At 44.2% G+C, this 20,615-nt stretch overlaps 1 protein-coding gene across 6 annotated transcripts in view; it reads left to right on the forward strand.

Annotated features, from left to right (window-relative positions):
• Positions 1–13,306, forward strand: part of LOC121554483 (zinc finger protein OZF-like) — a 49,540-nt gene extending 36,234 nt beyond the window's left edge. For 3 of the 6 annotated variants that reach the window (XM_045211876.1, XM_045211877.1, XM_045211880.1), the window contains exons 2-3: positions 7,684–7,700; positions 10,973–13,306. In XM_045211876.1, the coding sequence (XP_045067811.1) occupies positions 7,684–7,700; positions 10,973–12,499 (1,544 nt within the window). In that variant the 3' untranslated portion in view covers positions 12,500–13,306. Of the gene's footprint in view, positions 1–2,566; positions 3,008–7,683; positions 7,701–10,961 lie in introns of those variants that run through there. The other 3 variants (XM_045211875.1, XM_045211879.1, XM_045211878.1) reach the window with 3 other exon arrangements.
• Positions 13,307–20,615: the final 7,309 nt, after the last annotated feature.

Genomic DNA, 20,615 nt, shown 5'->3' on the forward strand with positions numbered 1-20,615 from the left:
AAATCAAATTTGACACTAAGTAATTGTACACAAGGTCCAAAGGAAATTCGACTTCCGCTTTTATAACTCCTTCCGAAAGAGACACATACATAGAGGTTGGAGCAGGATGCTGCCATACTACAGCGCCCGTGGAGCAGTTGTTGTGGGGGGTTAAGTGCCTTGCTCAAGGGCACAACGGCAGGTATGGCATCTAGAATTTTTTACGTTTGCTCTGAAATACTGGGTCATGCATGTGATAGACCAATAACTCACGAGGCTTCTTCTCTCTAAGCTGAGACCTCGAAACTGAGATATCTTTCTCTAAACAAGGTTCTGGGCGTACTGCCAAATTGCAGATACTGATAGTGAGGATTTGTTCAATCAGTCACTTGCATGATCACAGAAATTAGTTTATAGAAAAGCACGAACATAGAAAATGGTAAATAGCAAAGCACCAACATAAAAATGTCCTTCACACGTTCTATGTAAATAAAGTTTGATTTTATTTGAATGACGAGGTAATGGTCAAAAAGAAGTACTTTGTATTATGGGAAGTCTGTTGATTTTTTCATGTTATTAGAAACGGGAAAATCTGGTCATTTGTTTTGGAATGTCTCTCAGGGTATTGAGAGAATGTTTTGACTGATGTTATTGATTCATAAAAAATGGTAGCTATACTTTCCAGAAAATACATCTCTCCAAGAGTATTTCTCATCAATTCTGTCCTAATGCTGCTCAATGATGAATAATTGATTCTCCCACATCATCCTATACTGATGATAACCACTGTTTGTCTACATGTAGTTATCATTTCCCTTTACAACTGAGGGCAGTGGAGGCTGGTGGGAGGAGCTATAGAAGGACAGACTCATTGTAAAGGCTGGAATGGAACCAATGGAATGGTTTCAAACATATCACATGTGGAAACCACGTTTGACTCCGTTCCATTGATTCCATTCCAGCCATTACAATGAACCCATCCTAATATAGCTCCTCCCACCTGCCTCCACTGATTGAGGGGTATTCTACAAAGTAGGTTCAATAACTTCGCCAGCTAACTTTGATAAAATACCAAAAATAACTACAGATTTTCAGGTTGATTGAGAAAGCTAAACTTTGATATGTGTTTTTGGTCAAAGGTTTGTACTATTTTCTACATTGTAGAATAATAGTGAAGACATCAAAACAATGAAATAACCCATATGGAATCATGTAGTAACCAGAAAAGTGTTAAACAAATCAAAATATATTTTATATTTGAGAATATTCAAATAGCCACCCTTTGCCTTGATGACAGCTTTGCACACTCTTGGCCTTCTCTCAACCAGTTTCACCTGGAATGCTTTTCCGACAGTCTTGAAGGAGTTCCCACATATGCTGAGCACTTGTTGGCTGCTTTTCCTTCACTCTGCCATCCGACTCATCCCAAACCATCTCAATTTGCTTTATCTTGGCCAGGTCGCAGTTGTAAATGAGAACTTGTTCTCAACTGGCTTACCTGGTTAAATAAAGGTGAAATAAAATAAAATAAAAATGGGTTGAGGTCGGGGGATTGTGGAGGCCAGGTCATCTGATGCAGCACTCCATCAATCTCCTTCTTGGTAAAATAGCCCTTACACAGCCTGGAGGTGTGTTGGGTCATTGTCCAGTTGAAAAACAAATGATAGTCCCACTAAGCCCAAACCAGATGCGATGGCGTATCGCTGCAGAATGCTGTGGTAGCCATGCTGGTTAAGTGTGCCTTGAATTCTAAATAAATCCCAGAGTCTGGAAACTCTAATGAACTTATCCTCTGCAGCAGAGGTAACTCTGGGTCTTCCATTCCTGTGGCAGTCCTCATGAGAGCCAGTTTCATCATAGCGCTTGATGGTTTATGCTACTGCACTTGAAGAATCTTTCAAAGTTCTTGAAATGTTCCATATTGACTGACATTCATGTCTTAAAGTAATGATGGACTGTCGTTTCTCTTTGCTTATTTGAGCTGTTCTTGCCATAATATGTACTCTGTCTTTTACCAAATAGGACTATCTTCTGTATACCCCCCTACCTTGTCAAAAGACAACTGATTGGCTCAAACGCATTAAGAATTAAATAAATTCCACAAATTAACTTTTAAGAAGGCACACCTGTTAATTGAAATGCATTCCAGGTGACTACCTCATGAAGCTGGTTGAGAGAATGCCAAGATTGTGCAAAGCTGTCATCAAATATAAAATACATTTTGATTTGTTTAACATTATTTTGGTTACTACATGATTCTGTATGTGTTATTTCGTAGTTTTGATGTCTTCACTATTATTCTACAATGTAAAAAATAGTACAAATAAAGAAAAACCCTTGAATGAGTAGGTGTGTCCAAACTTTTGACTGGTACTGTATATTTTTTAAGTTAAGAATATTTAGGTAAGTTAGCTGGCTAACTCAGGGAACATGCTTTGTAGTATACCCCTCTGGTCCGTAGGCTGGCTGCCTTGCACAGTACTAAACCCCCATCCAGCTGGCGACGCTGTTGTTCCTTTCCGGGTTCGAGTAGAACCAATACGTTTTCTAAAATTCCTCGACTAGAACACGGAAGTAGAGTTGAAGGTGATCAGATATCTGTATGTAATGATGAGATGCTCATGTCACTCAGTCCTGACAATGGGAGTCGTTGTCCCAAAGGCAAGCAACAAGTTTAGGTCCGAAATAAGCCAATAGAAACGCATTGGGCTTATTTTGGACAGGTTTTGGCGAGAGTGTAACCTCTCGCTTCGCCTCTTCCTCTCTGAGGTGAATTTAAACTTTGTTTTTGTGGAGTAAAGAAAGACGTAGCAAGCTACTGACTGAACGAAATAGGTTACCAAACTCCCAGTCGTCTGAAATATGTCTAAACTACAATTGTTTCGTGTGTTTTTAAATGAGCGCTTAACGGCGGCTGCTGTGGAGATTTTAGGGGAAGTTGAGAAAACGGTAGTGGAGTACCAGGAGGAGAATGATCGGCTACGGAGACTGCTGCGGATCACACCGGAGATACAACTATGTAGAATAGGTTCGTATGTAGATCTACTGATAGTTAGCTATAGTTCTACTCAATTAGTAAACTGCTTAGGTAAATAGAGATCACCATTTCAACCGAATGTTTTTACTTTGATTTTCTACCTACCTAACTATATATTGGGCTACAGGCCTACAGCAATTAAAAGTTTAGCTGCGAATGTGTAGTTTACAAGATTAAATAAACCATTGAAGCCATTAACAATTATTATGTAGGCCTATGATTAAATAGTTGTCTGCATATTTGATTATTTATCTAAAGCCTTCAAATCTAATTGTATTTGTCACATGCTTCGTAAACTGGTGTAGACTAACAGTGAAATGTTTACTTACGGCCCTCCAACAATGCAGAGAGAAAAATAATAAAGATAATAACACGAGGAATAAATACACAATCAGGTTTCTCCCCAAAGATTGTGAGAGGCGCTGCGCCATCTTGTGGACTGACTGCGCCACTACGTACAAAATGTGTTGTCATATGAGGATATTTTCTGCTTTAGATTGCAGGACATGGCTGTATACACAGGGTATCAGTATCGCTGTATATAACTATGCGCTGACTGTTCATTATATGGACCACCTAGAACTACTAGTAGGAATTTGAGTTTTATCAATATGTGAGTTAAGTTTTGTCCTCTAAATTTGTGATTCCATTCAACACTACAGTGAATGTCAATGTTTGTATATCTGTATCAAGGCTGTATAGCTAGGTAACCTCTGGATCAAGGCTGTATAGCTAGGTAACCTCTGGATCAAGGCTGTATAGCTAGGTAACCTCTGGATCAAGGCTGTATAGCTAGGTAACCTCTGTATCAAGGCTGTATAACTAGGTAACCTCTGTATCAAGGCTGTATAGCTAGGTAACCTCTGGATCAAGGCTGTATAGCTAGGTAACCTCTGGATCAAGGCTGTATAGCTAGGTAACCTCTGTATCAAGGCTGTATAGCTAGGTAACCTCTGGATCAAGGCTGTATAGCTAGGTAACCTCTGGATCAAGGCTGTATAGCTAGGTAACCTCTGGATCAAGGCTGTATAGCTAGGTAACCTCTGGATCAAGGGTATATCGCTACAGTGAGGGAAAAAAGTATTTGATCCCCTGCTGAATTTGTACGTTTGCCCACTGACAAAGAAATGATCAGTCTGTAATTTTAATGGTAGGTGTATTTGAACAGTGAGAGACATAATAACAATGAACATTTTCCAAAAATGTTATAAATTGATTTGCATTTTAATGAGGGAAATAAGTATTTGACCCCCTCTCAATCAGAAAGATTTCTGGCTCCCAGGTGTCTTTTATACAGGTAACGAGCTGAGATTAGGAGCACACTCTTACAGGGAGTGCTCCTAATCTCTGTTTGTTACCTGTATAAAAGACACCTGTCCACAAAAGCAATCAATCAATCAGATTCCAAACTCTCCACCATGGCCAAGACCAAAGAGCTCTCCAAGGATGTCAGGGACAAGATTGTAGACCTACACAAGGCTGTGAAGGACTGAAATCCTGCAGCGCCCGCAAGGTCTCCCTGCTCAAGAAAGCACATATACAGGGCCGTCTGAAGTTTGCCAATGAACATTTGAATGATTCAGAGGAGAACTGGGTGAAACAACTTCCAAGATGGCGTAGCAGTGCGGTCGTGTTTTCTGTAGTGTCCTTGTGTAAATAGCCAGTTTTTTTTGTTTTTTGTCTATTTTGTATATATTTCTCAATTTTACTTTTCATTCTTTAACTAAATATACTTTCCTGCAACCCGCCTCACCCAACGTGGAAAGGATTCCATTGTTTCTTTATAACTTTTATCAAGAACCTTAAGCTGAAACTAGTCTAGCTGCAACCGAATGGCTATTAGCCACCATTAGCGTCTTTACCATTGTCCGTGGCCTGCACTACCCACCAGCCAACACTAGCTCTAGCCTGGACAATTTGTCGGCCAGTCTGCACAGCGTGCTATCGACCCAGAGCATATCTTATTTTCTGCCGGAATCACTGGACCCTAGCGTCGGATCATCGCAACTAGCTAGCTGCAACCGAATGGCAGTTGTCGTTGGCTAATTACCATTGCCCCTTAGCAAGCACCAGTTAGCCTTGAGCTAGCCTCGAGCCAGGCCCATCTCCCGGCTATCTACCTCTCTGTCAACCGGACGGGACCTTCTAGTGTTGACATGGAGCCCCGCCGATCCAACACGACTGGTCTGCCGACGAAATTGTCTGATGTGGTTTCAACGGGCTTCCCGTTACGACGTCGACCATGAAGATCCATCTGTTAGCCCCGGCCCGCTAGCACACGCAAGCCATGGCCTCTTGCTCGCCAGTGCTGTAGCAGCCCCCGAACTACCTCCGAACTCTCCTATTGCTGTTCACCGGACCTTATGATAACTCAGCTATACAGCTGATGCCTGCTGGACTGTTCCATTTTACGGTACCGCATCCTGTTTATGTTTAGCCTCAGCCCAAACTTTGTCGCCATTACCAGCTGTTGTCTTAGCTCTCTCAAATTACACCTGTGATTGCTTTATGCCTCTCTCCCATGTCAATATGCCTTGCTTATTGATGTTTCGGTTATTTCTTATTGTACTATTTCACTGAAGATCCCCCAGCCCAGTTCAACCTGCCTTAGATAGCTCCTTTGTCCCACCCCCCAAACATGCGGAGATTGACTCAATCGGTGCCTCCAGTGATGCTATCTCTTTCATCGTTACCCAACGCTTAGGTTTACCTCCACTGTACTCATATCCTTCCATATCCTTGTCTGTACATAATGCCCTGAATCTATTCTACAACGCCCGGAAATCTGCCCCTTTTCTTCTCTGTACCCAACGCACTAGAAGACCAGTTCTTAAAGCCTTTAGCCGTATCCTTATTATACTCCTCCTCTGTTCCTCTGGTGATGTAGAGGCTAACCCAGGCCCTGCAGCCCCCAGTATCACTCCTACTCCCCAGGCGTTATCATTTGTTGACTTCTGTAACCGTAAAAGCCTTGGTTTCTTGCACGTTAACATCCGAAGCCTCCTCCCTAAGTTTGAGTTATTCACTGCGTTGGCACACTCCGCCAACCCTGATGTTCTAGCAGTGTCTGAATCCTGGCTTAGGAAGGCCACCAAAAATTCAGACATTTCCATCCGCAACTACAACATTTTCCGTCTCGATAGAACTGCCAACCTACTATCCAGGTCTGTGCCCAAACAGTTTGAGCTTCTACTTCTAAAAATCCACCTTTCCAGAAATAAGTCTCTCACTGTTGCTACTTGCTACAGACCCCCCTCAGCCCCGAACTGTGCCCTGGACACCATATGTGAATTGATGCCCCCCATCTATCCTCAGAGTTCGTACTGCTTGGTGACCTAAACTGGGATATGCTTAACACCCCGGCCAACCTACAATCTAAACTAGATGCCCTCAATCTCACACAAATTATCAACGAACCTACCAGGTACAACCCTAAATCTGTAAACATGGGCACCCTCATAGATATCATCCTGACAAATTTACCCTCTAAATACACCTCCGCTGTCTTCAACCAGGATCTCAGCAATCATTGCCTTATTGCCTGCGTCCGTAATGGGTCCGCGGTCAAACGACCACCCCTCATCACTGTCAAACGCTTCCTTAAACACTTTAGCGAGCAGGCCTTTCTAATTGACCTGTCCCGGGTATCCTGGATGGATATTGACCTCATTCCGTCAGTAGAGGAAGCCTGGTTGTTCTTTAAAAGGGCTTTCCTCTCAATCTTAAATAAGCATGCCCCATTCAAAAAATTCAGAACTAAGAACAGATATAGCCCCTGGTTCTCCTCAGACTTGACTGCCCTTGATCAGCACAAAAACATCCTGTGGCGTACTGCATTAGCATTGAACAGCCCCCGCGATATGCAACTTTTCAGGGAAGTCAGGAACCAATATACAAAATCAGTTAGGAAAGCAAAGGCTAGCTTTTTCAAACAGGAATTTGCATCCTGTAGCACTAACTCCAAAAAGTTTTGGGACACTGTAAAGTCCATGGAGAATAAGAGCACCTCCTCCCAACTGCCCACTGCCCTGAGGCTAGGAAACACTGTCACCACCGATAAATCTACAATAATCGAGAATTTCAACAAGCATTTTGCTACGGCCGGCCATGCTTTCCACCTGGCTACCACTACCCCGGCCACCAGCTCTGCACCCTCCACTGCAACTTGCCCATGCCCCCCCTCTCCTTCACACAAATTCAGACAGCTGATGTTCTGAAACCTCTGGATCAAGGCTGTATAGCTAGGTAACCTCTGGATCAAGGCTGTATAGCTAGGTAACCTCTGGATCAAGGCTGTATAGCTAGGTAACCTCTGGATCAAGGCTGTATAGCTAGGTAACCTCTGGATCAAGGCTGTATAGCTAGGTAACCTCTGGATCAAGGCTGTATAGCTAGGTAACCTCTGGATCAAGGCTGTATAGCTAGGTAACCTCTGGATCAAGGCTGTATAGCTAGGTAACCTCTGGATCAAGGCTGTATAGCTAGGTAACCTCTGGATCAAGGCTGTATAGCTAGGTAACCTCTGGATCAAGGCTGTATAGCTAGGTAACCTCTGGATCAAGGCTGTATAGCTAGGTAACCTCTGGATCAAGGCTGTATAGCTAGGTAACCTCTGGATCAAGGCTGTATAGCTAGGTAACCTCTGCTCCTCCTCTCCTTCCCTCCAGACTCCCTGCAGCTCTCTGTCTCTGAGCAGCTTCAAGGGCTCTTTGATACCAAAGACTCTATATTCACGCCTTCCTTTGTGAAAAGTGAATGTGATCAGAAGGACCCACGTCAAGAAGCCATACTAGCTGAATACCCAACTCTCAGTCCACTGAAAACGTCTATCCTACAGTCGTTTTGTGTGTTTTTAAATGAATGTTTAACGGCATCTGCTGCTGTGGAGATTTTTGGTGAGGTTGTGAAAACGGTAGCAGAGTACCAGGAGGAGAATGATCGGCTACGGAGACTGCTGAGGATCACACCGGAGATACAACTATGTAGAATAGGTTTGTATGTAGATCTACTAATATCTAACTACAGCTCCACTAAATGAATAAACTGTTTAGGCTTTGTGATCAACATTTTGGAGAAGTTGTTTTAGCCCCGACGTGGCAATGCTTTCCCTTGCTTGGACAGCAGCCAAACACATTTATGTTGCCATTCTGACTCCAGTGGTACTTTGGAGTCATTCACCGTTCCTTTTGATTAGCTAAGGATGATGATTTGGTCAAGTGTGATTCGCTCTATCTATATTGAACAAAAATATAAACGCAACAACAGTTTCAAAGATTTTACTGAGTTAATGTTCCTTTTAAGGAAATCAGTCAATTGAAATAATAAATAAATAATAAATAAATTAGGCCCTAATCTATGGAGTTCACATGACTGGGAATACAGATATCCATCTGTTGGTCACAGATACCTTTAAAAAAAAGTAGGGGCATGGATCAGAAAACCAGTCGGTATCTGGTGTGACCACCATTTGCCTCATGCAGAGCAACACAGCCCCTTCGCATAGAGTTGATCAGGCTGTTGATTGTGGCCTGTGGAATGTTGTCCCACTCCTCTTGAATGGCTACGTGAAGTTGCTGGATATTGGCGGGAACTGCAACATGCTGTCGTACACGTCGATCCAGAGAATTCTAAACATGCTCAATGGGTGACATGTCTGGTGAGTATGCAGGCCATTGAAGAACTGGGACATTTTCAGCTTCCAGGAATTGTGTACAGATCCTTGTGACATGGGGCCATGCATTATCATGCTGAAACATGAGGTGATGGCGGCGGATGAATGGCACGTCAATGGGCCTCAGGATCTCCTCACGGTATCTCTGTGCATTCAAATTGCCATCGATAAAATGCAATTGTGTTCGTTGTCCGTAGCTTATGCCTGCCCATACCATAACCCCACCATGGGGCACTCTGTTCACAACGTTGACATCAGCAAACCACTCGCCCAACGATGCCATACACGTGGTCTGCGGTTGTGAGGCTGGTTGGATGTACTGCCAAATTCTCTAAAATGACGTTGGAGGCGGCTTATGGTAGAGAAATTAACATTACATTCTCTGGCAACAGCTCTGGTGGACATTCCTGCAGTCAGCATGCCAATTGCACACTCCTTCAAAACTTGAGACATCTGTGGCATTGTGTTGTGACAAAACTGCACATATTATAGTGTCCTTTTATTGTCCCCATTTACAAGGTGGAATTAAAATGGATTTTTTGGGGGTTTGTATCATTTGATTTACACAACATGCAGCCACAGCCAATGCATAGTGCCAACTGTAAAGTTGGGTGGAGGAGGAATAATGGTCTGGGGCTGTTTTTCATGGTTTGGGCTAGGCCCCTTAGTTCCAGTTAAGGGAAATCTTAACGCTACAGCATAGAATGACATTCTAGACGATTCTGTGCTTCCAACTTTGTGGCAACAGTTTGGGGAAGGCCCTTTCCTGTTTCAGCATGACAATGCCCCCGTGCACAAAGCGAGGTATATACAGAAATGGTTTGTAGAGATCGGTGTGGAACAACTTGACTGGCCTGCACAGAGCCCTGACCTCAACCCCATCGAACACCTTTGGGATGAATTGGAACGCAGACTGCGAACCAGGCCTAATCTCCCAACATCAGTGCCCGACCTCACTAATTATCTTGTGGCTGAATGGAAGCAAGTCCCCGCATCAATGTTCCAACATCTAGTGGATAGTCGTCCCAGAAGAGTGGAGGCTGTTATAGCAGCAAAGGGGGGACCAACTCCATATTAATGCCCATGATTTTGGAATGAGATGTTCGACGAGCAGGTGTCCACATACTTTTGGTCATGTAGTGTACCTTTTGCTGTTCTGATGTTTTACTGTGCGTGCAGCTAAACTAAAGTTCCAAGAGATGTTTGTCTTGTGAATTTGTCGAATAGCGTCTGTTGTAAATAATGATATTGTGTTGAGCTTGTTAGCTAGCTCATACACTTCTGCTAGCGTTAGTGATAGCATTGCATTAAGAATTAATGGCCATTTAGCATGCTAGTTAACGACCATTTTTAGCATTACTAATTTTGTGGTGCTGCTTATGTTATGTAGATGTACCTACACTCTTGTACTGTTCATTTAGTACATTTCCCTACGTTTAGCATGTCTACAAGCCCATTAGCCTGTTTGGTCCATTGGAATGTGACTAGGCCTATGCCTGTTGGATTGTATAGCAGGTGCTTTACCTGTGCAACCTTGTACAGTGTTTTTATGGGGGGCATAAAATATAGCAACGCTATAATCTAAGTTTTAATGTCAGTTCTCACTGGATAGGATTCTCAGTTATGTGTGTGTGAATGTAGACATCTCTTTCCATTAAATCAATCAATCAAATGTATTTATAAAGCCCTTTCTACATCAGCAGATGTCACAAAGTGCATATACAGATACCCAGCCTAAAACCCCAAACAGCAAGCAATGCAGATGTAGAAGCACGGTGGCTAGGAAAAACTCCACAGAAAGGCAGGAACCTTGGAAGAAACCTAGAGAGGAACCAGGCTCTGAGGGGTGGCCAGTCCATCTGGTTGTGCCGGGTGGAGATTATAAGAGTACATGGCTATTGAGGCCAGATCGTTCTTCAAGATGTTCAAACATCCATAGATGACCAGCAGGGTCAAATAATAATCACAGTGGTTGTAGAGGGTGCAACAGGTCAGCACCTCAGGAGTAAATGTCAGTTTGCTTTTCATAGCCGAGCAGTCAATGTACACATTGGCCACGGTGTGTTCAATAGTAGGCATGTTAACCCAAGCACCTATATGTCTTGTGTGAAGGAAAGCAAATACCTAGCTAGCTATCTGCACTCAGGCTGTATAGATCATAGAGATCCATGCTAAGAAAGCAAATTCAAATTGAAAGTCATAGAGATCTATAATTCATGAGTGATTCCAAATTCTGTGATAAATAAACTCTACTCCCCCTCTCCTTCCCTCCAGACTCCCTGCAGTTCTCTGTCTCTGAAGAGGAGGTTCCCCCTGAGCAGCAGCACTGTGAGCAGGTGTGGAGCCCCAGTCTGGGGCAGGAGGACCCAGAGCCCACACAGATTAAAGAGGAACAGGAGGAACTCAGGACCAATCAGGAGGAAGAGCAGCTTCAAGGGCTATTTGATACCAAAGACTCCGTGTTCACTCCTTCCTATGTGAAAAGTGAATGTGATCAGGAGGACCCACTTCAGTCCTGGACACTTCCCCAAACCCAGACTGTGGAGAACAGAGAGAGTGACTCTAAACCAGTGGATCTCACAACTTTTGGCACTGTGACCCACCTAAAGGGTCTTGACATGCCCTTTGACCCCCCAGATAATCAGAACAATGCCTCCAGCCACAGCTCAGCCGTAAGCAGAGACCCAGTAGGACTTGACAGCAGCCCACCATTGGATCCCAACCCACTGTTGAATCCCAACCCACCATTGGAGAAACACTGTTTCAAACCAAGAATCACATCTAGAAAAACGTACCACTGTGGTGACTGTGGTGAAACGTTTGCTCTGAAAGCTGGCCTGCAGAGGCATGTGACTCTCCCCAAGAAGAGACCCAGTGAATGCTGCTTCTGCAAAAAACACTATAACTCCACCTGTAAACTGAAGACTCATGTCAGACTCTGTCACCTTGGGAAGCCCTTCACCTGCCCTGCTTGTGGCAAGACCTTCAAATACAAAGGCCATATGTCCAGGCACATGAGGATTCACAAAGGAGAGGAAGTATTTAGCTGTGGTGACTCTGGAAAAAGCTTCAGTCAGAAGGGGAACCTAACCGAACATGTACTGACTCACACAGGAGAGAAACTCTTTAGCTGTGGTGACTGTGGGAAAAGCTTCAGTCATAAGGGACACCTTTCTGTGCATAAACTGACTCACACAGGTGAGAAACCTTTTAGCTGTGGTGACTGTGGGAAAAGCTTTAGTCAGAAGGGGAACCTAAGCATTCATAAACTGACTCACACAGGAGAGAAACCTTTTAGCTGTGGAGACTGCGGGAAATGCTTTGGGCTCAAGCGGCACCTTACCATGCATAAACTGACTCACACAGGAGAGAAACCATTTAGCTGTGGAGACTGCGGGAAAAGCTTCAATCGCAAGGCGGTCTTAACTATGCATATAAGGACTCACACAGGAGAGAAACCATTTAGCTGTGGAGGCTGTGGGAAAAGCTTCAGTCAGAGGGGGAACCTAACCAAGCATACTCGGACTCACAACAGAGATAATTCCTTTCGCTGTGGTGACTGTGGGGAAAGCTTCACTGAGAAGGGGCACCTAACTGAACATATACGGACTCACACAGAAGAGAAACGATATAGGTGTGGTGATTGTGGGAAAAGCTTCAATCAGAAGGCGGACCTAAGGAGGCATATACTGACTCACACAGGAGAGAAACCACATGGCTGCTCAGTCTGTGGTAAAAGATTCACTCATAAATCTCATCTGTTGAGGCATGTGGATAAAGTCCACAAAGAAAGAAAACAGGACAGAAACTGAAAGAGGAAAGAACATTAGGACAAAGAGATTGTCTGTCAGGTAAGTGAATATAAAGGCAGGATGTGGACAAATCTCTTAGGAAGCAACATTGATATGGCCCTCATCAAATATGCAGACGACATGGCTCTGGTTGCTTGCCTGGAGGACAAGTCCATCTCAAGCTACTCCCAGTTCATTGACTGCCTCAACGTGGTTTGACAATAGCTTCCTTGACCTTAACGTCACCAAGACTAAAGAACTGTGCTTTGGAGGAAAGAAAGCTGGGGAAAACGGAAGCCCTTCTCTCGAGCATGTCACCATGGAAGGACAGGACGTGGAGCAAGTCACACATTTTAAATACTTGGACAATTTTAGACCACAAACTTAGCTTCCAGTAGAACACTGACCTCATCTACAAAAAGGCAGTTTCTTTCCCTACTTAAGAAACTATGATGTTTTAATGCAAGCAGACACACACTGATCATGGTATACAAATCCCTGATCGAGTGTTCTCAATTACAACATCCCCTTCTGGTACCTTTTCAGTGATGTTAAATTTTTTATTTGTTTCATTTTGACATTTCATTCTGACATGTAAATGTTTCATGTGTTTCATTCTGACATTTCATTCTGACATGTAAATGTTTCATGTGTTTCAGTCTGACATTTCATTCTGACATGTAAATGTTTCATGTGTTTCTGTATGTTTTTTGTCTGTTTTTATCCTTTTAATGTAACTCAGAGTGCCAACGACACATTTTCATTCTGTTAAAACTTAATGGACAAAGTTTGTATTTTCTGCTCATCTTAAAGTGATCTTAAACTCTGGATCATTCATGCTTTGGGTTACAGAAAAATAGATGTGTGATCGATTTGACTTTAGCAAAACATTCTATGTAAATCAAATTTGACACTAAGTAATTGTGCACAAGGTCCAAAGGAAATTTGACTTCCGCTTTTATAACTCCTTCCGAAAGAGACACATACATAGAGGTTGGAGCAGGATGTTGCCATACTACAGCGCCCGTGGAGCAGTTGTTGTGGGGGGTTAAGTGCCTTGCTCAAGGGCACAACGGCAGTTATGGCATCTAGGATTTTTTACATTTGCTCTGAAAGCTGACCTGCAGAGGCATGTGACTCTCCCCAAGAAGAGACCCACCGCAAAAAACGCTACAACTCCACCTGTAAACTGATGGTCAATGTCCGAATATGTCAGGGTGGGAAACCCTGCACCTGCCCTGTTTGTGAAAAGACCTTCAAATACAAAGGAGATCTTTCCAGGCATATGAGGATTCACACAGGAGAGAATCCATTTAGCTGTGGTGACTGTGGGAAAAGCTTCAGTCAGAAGGGGGACCTAGGGAAGCATAAACTGACTCACATAGGAGAGAAACCACTTGGTTGCTCAGTCTGTGGTAAATTAAGTTTTGATTAATGATGTAACGTCTTTTGCCCGGTGCCCCGTGGTTCAGCATAATCGAATCCTGCCCATTGAACAGCCCTGGTGTACACAGTACATTGAAATGCTTACCTCTTGACAACAACAATATCAAATAAAAAAACTATGTGTAAAAATATAGGCTCAATGCAATAACAGTAGAATAACAATAGAATAACAGTAGAATATCACTAGAATAACATTTAGCAGAAACGTAAATAAAAGGGGGGCACTCAAACAAATTTACGGTAGAATATTTACACACGTGGTAGGGGAGGGGGATATGGAGAGCAATAGTATATAGACTATAGTAGCAGCAGTCAGAGTTCATGTGTGTAAGGGTGAATGTGTGTAAGGGTGAATGTGTGTAAGGGTGAATGTGTGTAAGGGTGAATGTGTGTACGGTGAATGTGTGTAGGGTGAATGTGTGTAGGGTGAATGTGTGTAGGGTGAATGTGTGCAGGGTGAATGTGTTTAGAGTGAATGTGTTTAGGGTGAATGCGTGTAGGGTGAATGTATGTAGGGTGTTTGTGTGTGTGTGTGTGAGTGTGTGTGTGTGTGTTCAGTAGTCTGATAGCTTGTGGGTAGAAACTGTCTCTGAGCCTGGTGGTCCAAGACCGATGCTCCGCCAGACGGTAAGGGAGGGAACAGCTCATGGCTGGGATGTGTGGGGTCCTTGATGATGTTACTAGCCTTCCTCAGGCACCGCTAGGAGTAAATGTCCTGTCTGGGTGAAGCAGTTTCCGTACCAGGCCGTGATGCAGCCGGTCAGGATGTTCTCAATTGTGGAGAGCCTGTTGTGCCTTCTTGACCAGGTGGTGGTGTTGCGGTTCCATATCCGTTTCTCAGTGACGTGAATGCCAAGAACCTTGAAACTAAGGCAGGATGTGGACAAAACTCTTAGGAAAGCAAAAAGCAACTCTGGATAAATCATGTTGTTGGGTGGTGATCAATAAATGTGTGATGGATTTACTTTTGTAAAACGTTTGTCGTGGAAATTCTTACACAGGGACACTCGAAGTCAATCTTAAAGGAATCATTGTTTATTGTCAGCGTGATGGAGAGGTTCCAACAAACTTGATGCACCATAGTGAACATCTGTCAGGAGCTCTAACGGGGCAGTCCCGTTTAGTTCCCTTATATACTGACAAGTTATATTTGCATGATTTAGCTTATTCATCATTCATAATTAATGTATGCTTCATTCATGTGACGACCAATACTGGGTCATGCATGTGATAGACCAATACCTCACAAGGCTTCTTCTCTCTAAGCTGAGACCTTGAAACTGAGATATCTTTCTCTAAACAAGGTTCTGGGCGTACTGCCAAATTGCAGATACTGATAGTGAGGATTCATTCAATCAGTCACATTTTATGATCACAGAAATTAGTTTATAGAAAAGCACAAACATAGAACATAGACATTGGTAAATAGAAAAGCACCAACATAAACATTTCCATCACACGTTCTATGTAAATAAAGTTTGATTTTATTTGAATGACGAGGTAATGGTCAAAAAGTAGTACACTGTATTATGGGAATCTCACAGATCTGCTGTTCAAAGTCTGTTCATTTTTTCATGTTATTAGAAACAGGAAAATCTGGTAATTTGTTTTGGAATGTCTCTCAGGGTATTGAGAGAATGTTTTGACTAATGTTCTTGATTCATAAAAAATGGTAGCTATACTTTCCAGAAAATACATCTCTCCAAGAGTATTTCTCATCAATTCTGTCCTAATGCTGCTCAATGATGAATAATTGATTCTCCCACATCATCCTATACTGATGATAACCACTGTTTGTCTACATGTATACTGGAAAACACTTGGTTTGTTATTTTGGATTAAAACAAAAACGCTATTCATAAAAACGAATACAGAACTTGGTTTTGCGTGGATTCCACCACATGGTTAGCTTTTAACAGCTAGGACCGCTATTTCTTGTCCCGAATCCCGCTTAAGAGACAGGTTGAAGCCTGCTTGACAGAGATGCTAAGCTGCTAGCCATCAAGCTAACAAAGTTGGTACCAGATGAGTTTTGCAATGGAGCCCTCTTTGTCTGGAGAACTAAATGAACGGTTCCAGAGCTGTAGGAGCTGTATCTGTTATGCTTTGTTTCGGGACAAACCGGATCACTCTGAGTTTCCAATGCGGCAATTGTTTACTTGCCGAGGATTATAGTCTTGAGGTGGCTTCCTTGATCACGCAGGTCGCCAGCCTACGTAAGAAACTGGGGAAAACGCAGAGTGGAATGTTTACATTTTCTACTCGCGCTTGTTGGATGCATCTCTGCCTTGTCGTTTGTCGTTTCCGACTGGCCGGTGTTGCCCGGAGCTCCCCGTCTGATAGCGACCTCCCGCAAAGCAGTCTACACTCCCAACGAGAGGCCCGGAGCTCCCCGTCTGATAGCGACCTCCCGCAAAGCAGTCTACACTCCCAACGAGAGGCCCGGAGCTCCCCCGTCTGATAGCGACCTCCCGCAAAGCAGTCTACACTCCCAACGAGAGGCCCGGAGCTCCCCCGTCTGATAGCGACCTCCCGCAAAGCAGTCTACACTCCCAACGAGAGGCCCGGAGCGGATACAAACAACGAACAGTTTCCCGTACTGGAGCCTGATCTTTCCTGCACCTTCGTCGCCGGGGGGGATGCCTGTGTCTGCGGCCGCAGTGTCTACTACTACGATTTCGAAATCGGCAACCTTCCGTCCCCGCTCTGGATCGAGCTGGGATTCTCCATCTGTCGGAGGCCTGCATCCTGTGAAGCGTGGGAGTGGGCGGATTTCCTCGTCCTTCTCGCCAGACGTGATTTTGGGCAGCTCCATGGTAAGAAATGTGACCGTTCCTGGTGCAAAAAAACAACGTCCTATCCCGGAGCTCGAGTAAATGACATTACTAAGCTGCTCCCGAATGTACTAAGCCAGGACATGGAAATCGATTCTATCGTAGTCCATGTGGGTTTTAATGACATTATGAAGGGCAGCTCTGAACAGTTGAAACTGGATTTTAAAGAACTGATTGACTCTCTGCTAGACACTAACAATCATCATATCTGGCCCTGTGCCCTCTGAATCGTGGCATTGAACGTTTAGCAGGATTCTTGCTCTTCACAATTGGCTACGTGATTATTGCAGCTCAATGGGTGTAACTTTTGTTAACAATTTCCATAACAAAACAAAACACAACACGTTTTATAAGGAGGATGGGATCCACCCAAATCATTTGGGTTCCAGGATCCTTTCACAGCATTATAAGGCTGCATTGAGACAATGACTTAGCAATGACCCAAGCCCAGCTCAGCTAATCCCTACCATTGTGACGCAGAGTTGTCAAAATGCTTCAGCAAATGTACATTACAACAGGGGCGTCGGTATTCACAATATAAGTAACCTAATTTATGTCCCTCTAACTGCCCTGAATGCCTCTGCTGATCCTACAGCTATTGTATGCAGTATTCATGTGCCTAAGTCTTGATCACGTTGAGGGAGAGGTTGTTGTCCTGGCACCACACGGCCAGGTCTCTGACCTCCTCCCTATAGGCTGTATCGTCGTTGTCGGTGATCAGGCCTACCACTGTTGTGTCATCGGCAAACTTAATGATGGTGTTGGAGTCGTGCCTGGCCATGCGGTCATGGGTGAACAGGGAGTACAGGAGAGGACTGAGCACGCGCCCCTGAGGGGCCCCCGTGTTCAGGATCAGCGTGGCAGATGTGCTGTTACCTACCCTTACCACCTGGGGGTGGCCCGTCAGGAAGTCCAGGATCCAGTTGCAGAGGGAGGTGTTTAGTCCCAGGGTCCTTAGCTTAGTGATGAGCTTTGAGGGCACTATGGTGTTGAACGCTGAGCTGTAGTCAATTAATAGCATTCTCACATAGGTGTTCCTTTTGTCCAGGTGTGAAAGGGCAGTGTGGAGCGCAATGGAGATTGCATCATCTGTGGATCTGTTGGGGCGATATGCAAATTGGAGTGGGTCAAGGGTTTCTGGGATAATGGTGTTGATGTGAGCCATGACCAGCCTTTCAAAGCACTTCATGGCTACAGACGTGAGTGCTACGGGTCGGTAGTCATTTAGGCAGGTTACCTTAGTGTTCTTAGGCACAGGGACTATGGTGGTCTGCTTGAAACATGTTGGTATTACAGACTCAGACAGGGAGAGGTTGAAGATGTCAGTGAAGACACTTTACAGTTGGTCAGCACATGCTCAGAGTACATGTCCTGGTAATCCGTCTGGCCCTGCGGCCTTGTGAATGTTGACCTGTTTAAAGGTCTTACTCACATTGGCTACGGAGAGTGTGATCACACAGTCATCCGGAACAGCTGATGCTCTCATGCATATTTCAGTGTTACATGCCTTGAAGCGAGCATAGAAGTAATTTAGCTCGTCTGGTAGGCTCGTGTCACTGGGAAGCTCGCTGCTGTGCTTCCCTTTGTAGTCTGTAATAGTTTGCAAGCCCTGCCACATCCGACGAGCGTCAGAGCCTGTGTAGTACGATTCGATCTAAGTCCTGTATTGATGCTTTGCCTGTTTGATGGTTCGTCGTAGGGCATAGCGGGATTTCTTGTAAGCGTCCGGGTTAGAGTCCGGCTCCTTGAAAGCGGCAGCTCTACCCTTTAGCTCAGTGCGGATGTTGCCTGTAATCCATGACTTCTGGTTGGGGTATGTACGTACAGTCACTGTGGGGGACGACGTTATCGATGCACTTATTGATGAACCCAGTGACTGATGTGGTGTACTCCTCAATGCCATCGGAAGAATCCTGGAACATATTCCAGTCTGTGCTAGCAAAACAGTCCTGTAGCTTAGCATCTGCTTCATCTGACCACTTTTATATTGACCGAGTCACTGGTGCTTCCTGCTTTAGTTTTTGCTTGTAAGCAGGAATCAGGGGCATATAATTATGGTCAGATTTTCCAAATGGAGGGTGAGGGAGAGCTTTGTATGCATCTCTGTGTGTGGAGTAAAGGTGGTCTAGAGTTTTTTTCCCTCTGGTTGCACATTTAACATGCTAGTAGAAATGAGGTAAAACGGATTTAAGTTTCCCTGTATTAAAGTCCCCGGCCACTAGGAGCGCCGCCTCTGGATGAGCGTTTTCCTGTTTGCTTATGGCCGTATACAGTTAATTGAGTGCGGTCTTAGTGCCAGCATCGGTTTGTGGTGGTAAATAGACAGCTACGAAAAATATAGATGAAAACTCTCTTGGTAGAGAGTGTGGTCTACAGCTTATCATGAGAGACTCTACCTCAGGCGAGCAAAACCTTGAGACTTCCTTACATATCGTGCACTAGCTGTTGTTTACAAATATACATAGACCGCCACCCCTTGTCTTACCAGAGGCTGCTGTTCTATCCTGCCGATACAGTGTATAACCTGCCAGCTGTATGTTATTCATGTCATCGTTCAGCCACGACTCTGTGAAACATAAGATATGACAGTTTTTAATGTCCCGTTAGTAGGATATTCGTGCCTGTAGTTCGTCCATTTTATTATCAAGCAATTGTAAATTGGCCAATAGTATCGATGGCAAAGGCAGATTAGCCACTCGTCGCCGGCTCCTTACCAGGCACCCCGATCTCCTTCCGCAATATCTCCTTTTCTTTGTACTGCGAATGACGGGGATGAGGGCCCTGTCGGGTGTCTCGAGCAAATCCCTCTCGTCCGACTCATAAAATAAAAGTGATTTGTCCAGTTCAAGGTGAGTAATCGCTGTTCTGATGTCCAGAAGCTCTTTCGTCATAAGAGACGGTAGCAGCAACATTATGTACAACATAAGTTAAAAACAATGCAAAAAAACACACAAAATAGCACGGTTGGTTAAGAATCCATAAAACGGCAGCCATCCCCTCCGGCGCTTCCATCTCCAACTTGAGATGTAGCTCATCCTTTCGGATTTGTGCTCTCTCTTCTGCCTCCAGCTGCAAGTGTACAGCCGTAGGTATAGGAGAGAGAGGGTCAAATCGAGGCAAGGTGGCCGGGACCTTATACTCGACCTCATCGTCGGGCCTATACGGGGTACCCGGAGCATCCACCACCTATACGGGGTACCCGGAGCATCCACCACCTCTCCCACCGCAGGCCGAGGCAAAACAAACACCTGCTGTTCAATCAGCCGCAAACACCAATGCCCTTACCTCCGCCTTAACAAAAACCCTTGCTCAAAATAGCCCACGTTAACATATGCAGCTTTTACATTTACATTACATTTTAGTCATTTAGCAGACGCTCTTATCCAGAGCGAAGTACAGGAGCAATTAGGGGTAAGTGCCATGCTCAAGGGCACATCGACAGATTTTTCACCTAGTCGGCTCGGGGATTAGAACCAGCGACCTTTCGGTTACTGGGCCAACTCTCTTAACCACTATCTCTGAAACTCACTTAGATAATATCTTTGAGGATACAGGGGTAGCAATACAAGGTTATAACATTTACAGAAAATATAGAAATGCCAATGGTGGAGGTGTTGCTGTTTATATTCAGAACCACATTCCTGTGAAGATTAGAGAGGATCTCATGTTAAATACTGTTGAAGTAATATGGCTACAGGTTAATCTGCCTCACCTAAAGCCAATTCCAGTGGGAAGCTGCTATAGACCACCAAGTGCTAACAGTCAGTATCTGGATAATGTGTGTGAAATGCTTGATAATGTATGTGATATCAATAGAGAGGTATACTTTCTGGGTGATTTAAATATTGACTGGCTTT

Source organism: Coregonus clupeaformis, chromosome 39 (genome assembly GCF_020615455.1).
Source record: "Coregonus clupeaformis isolate EN_2021a chromosome 39, ASM2061545v1, whole genome shotgun sequence".
NCBI lineage: Eukaryota > Metazoa > Chordata > Actinopteri > Salmoniformes > Salmonidae > Coregonus > Coregonus clupeaformis.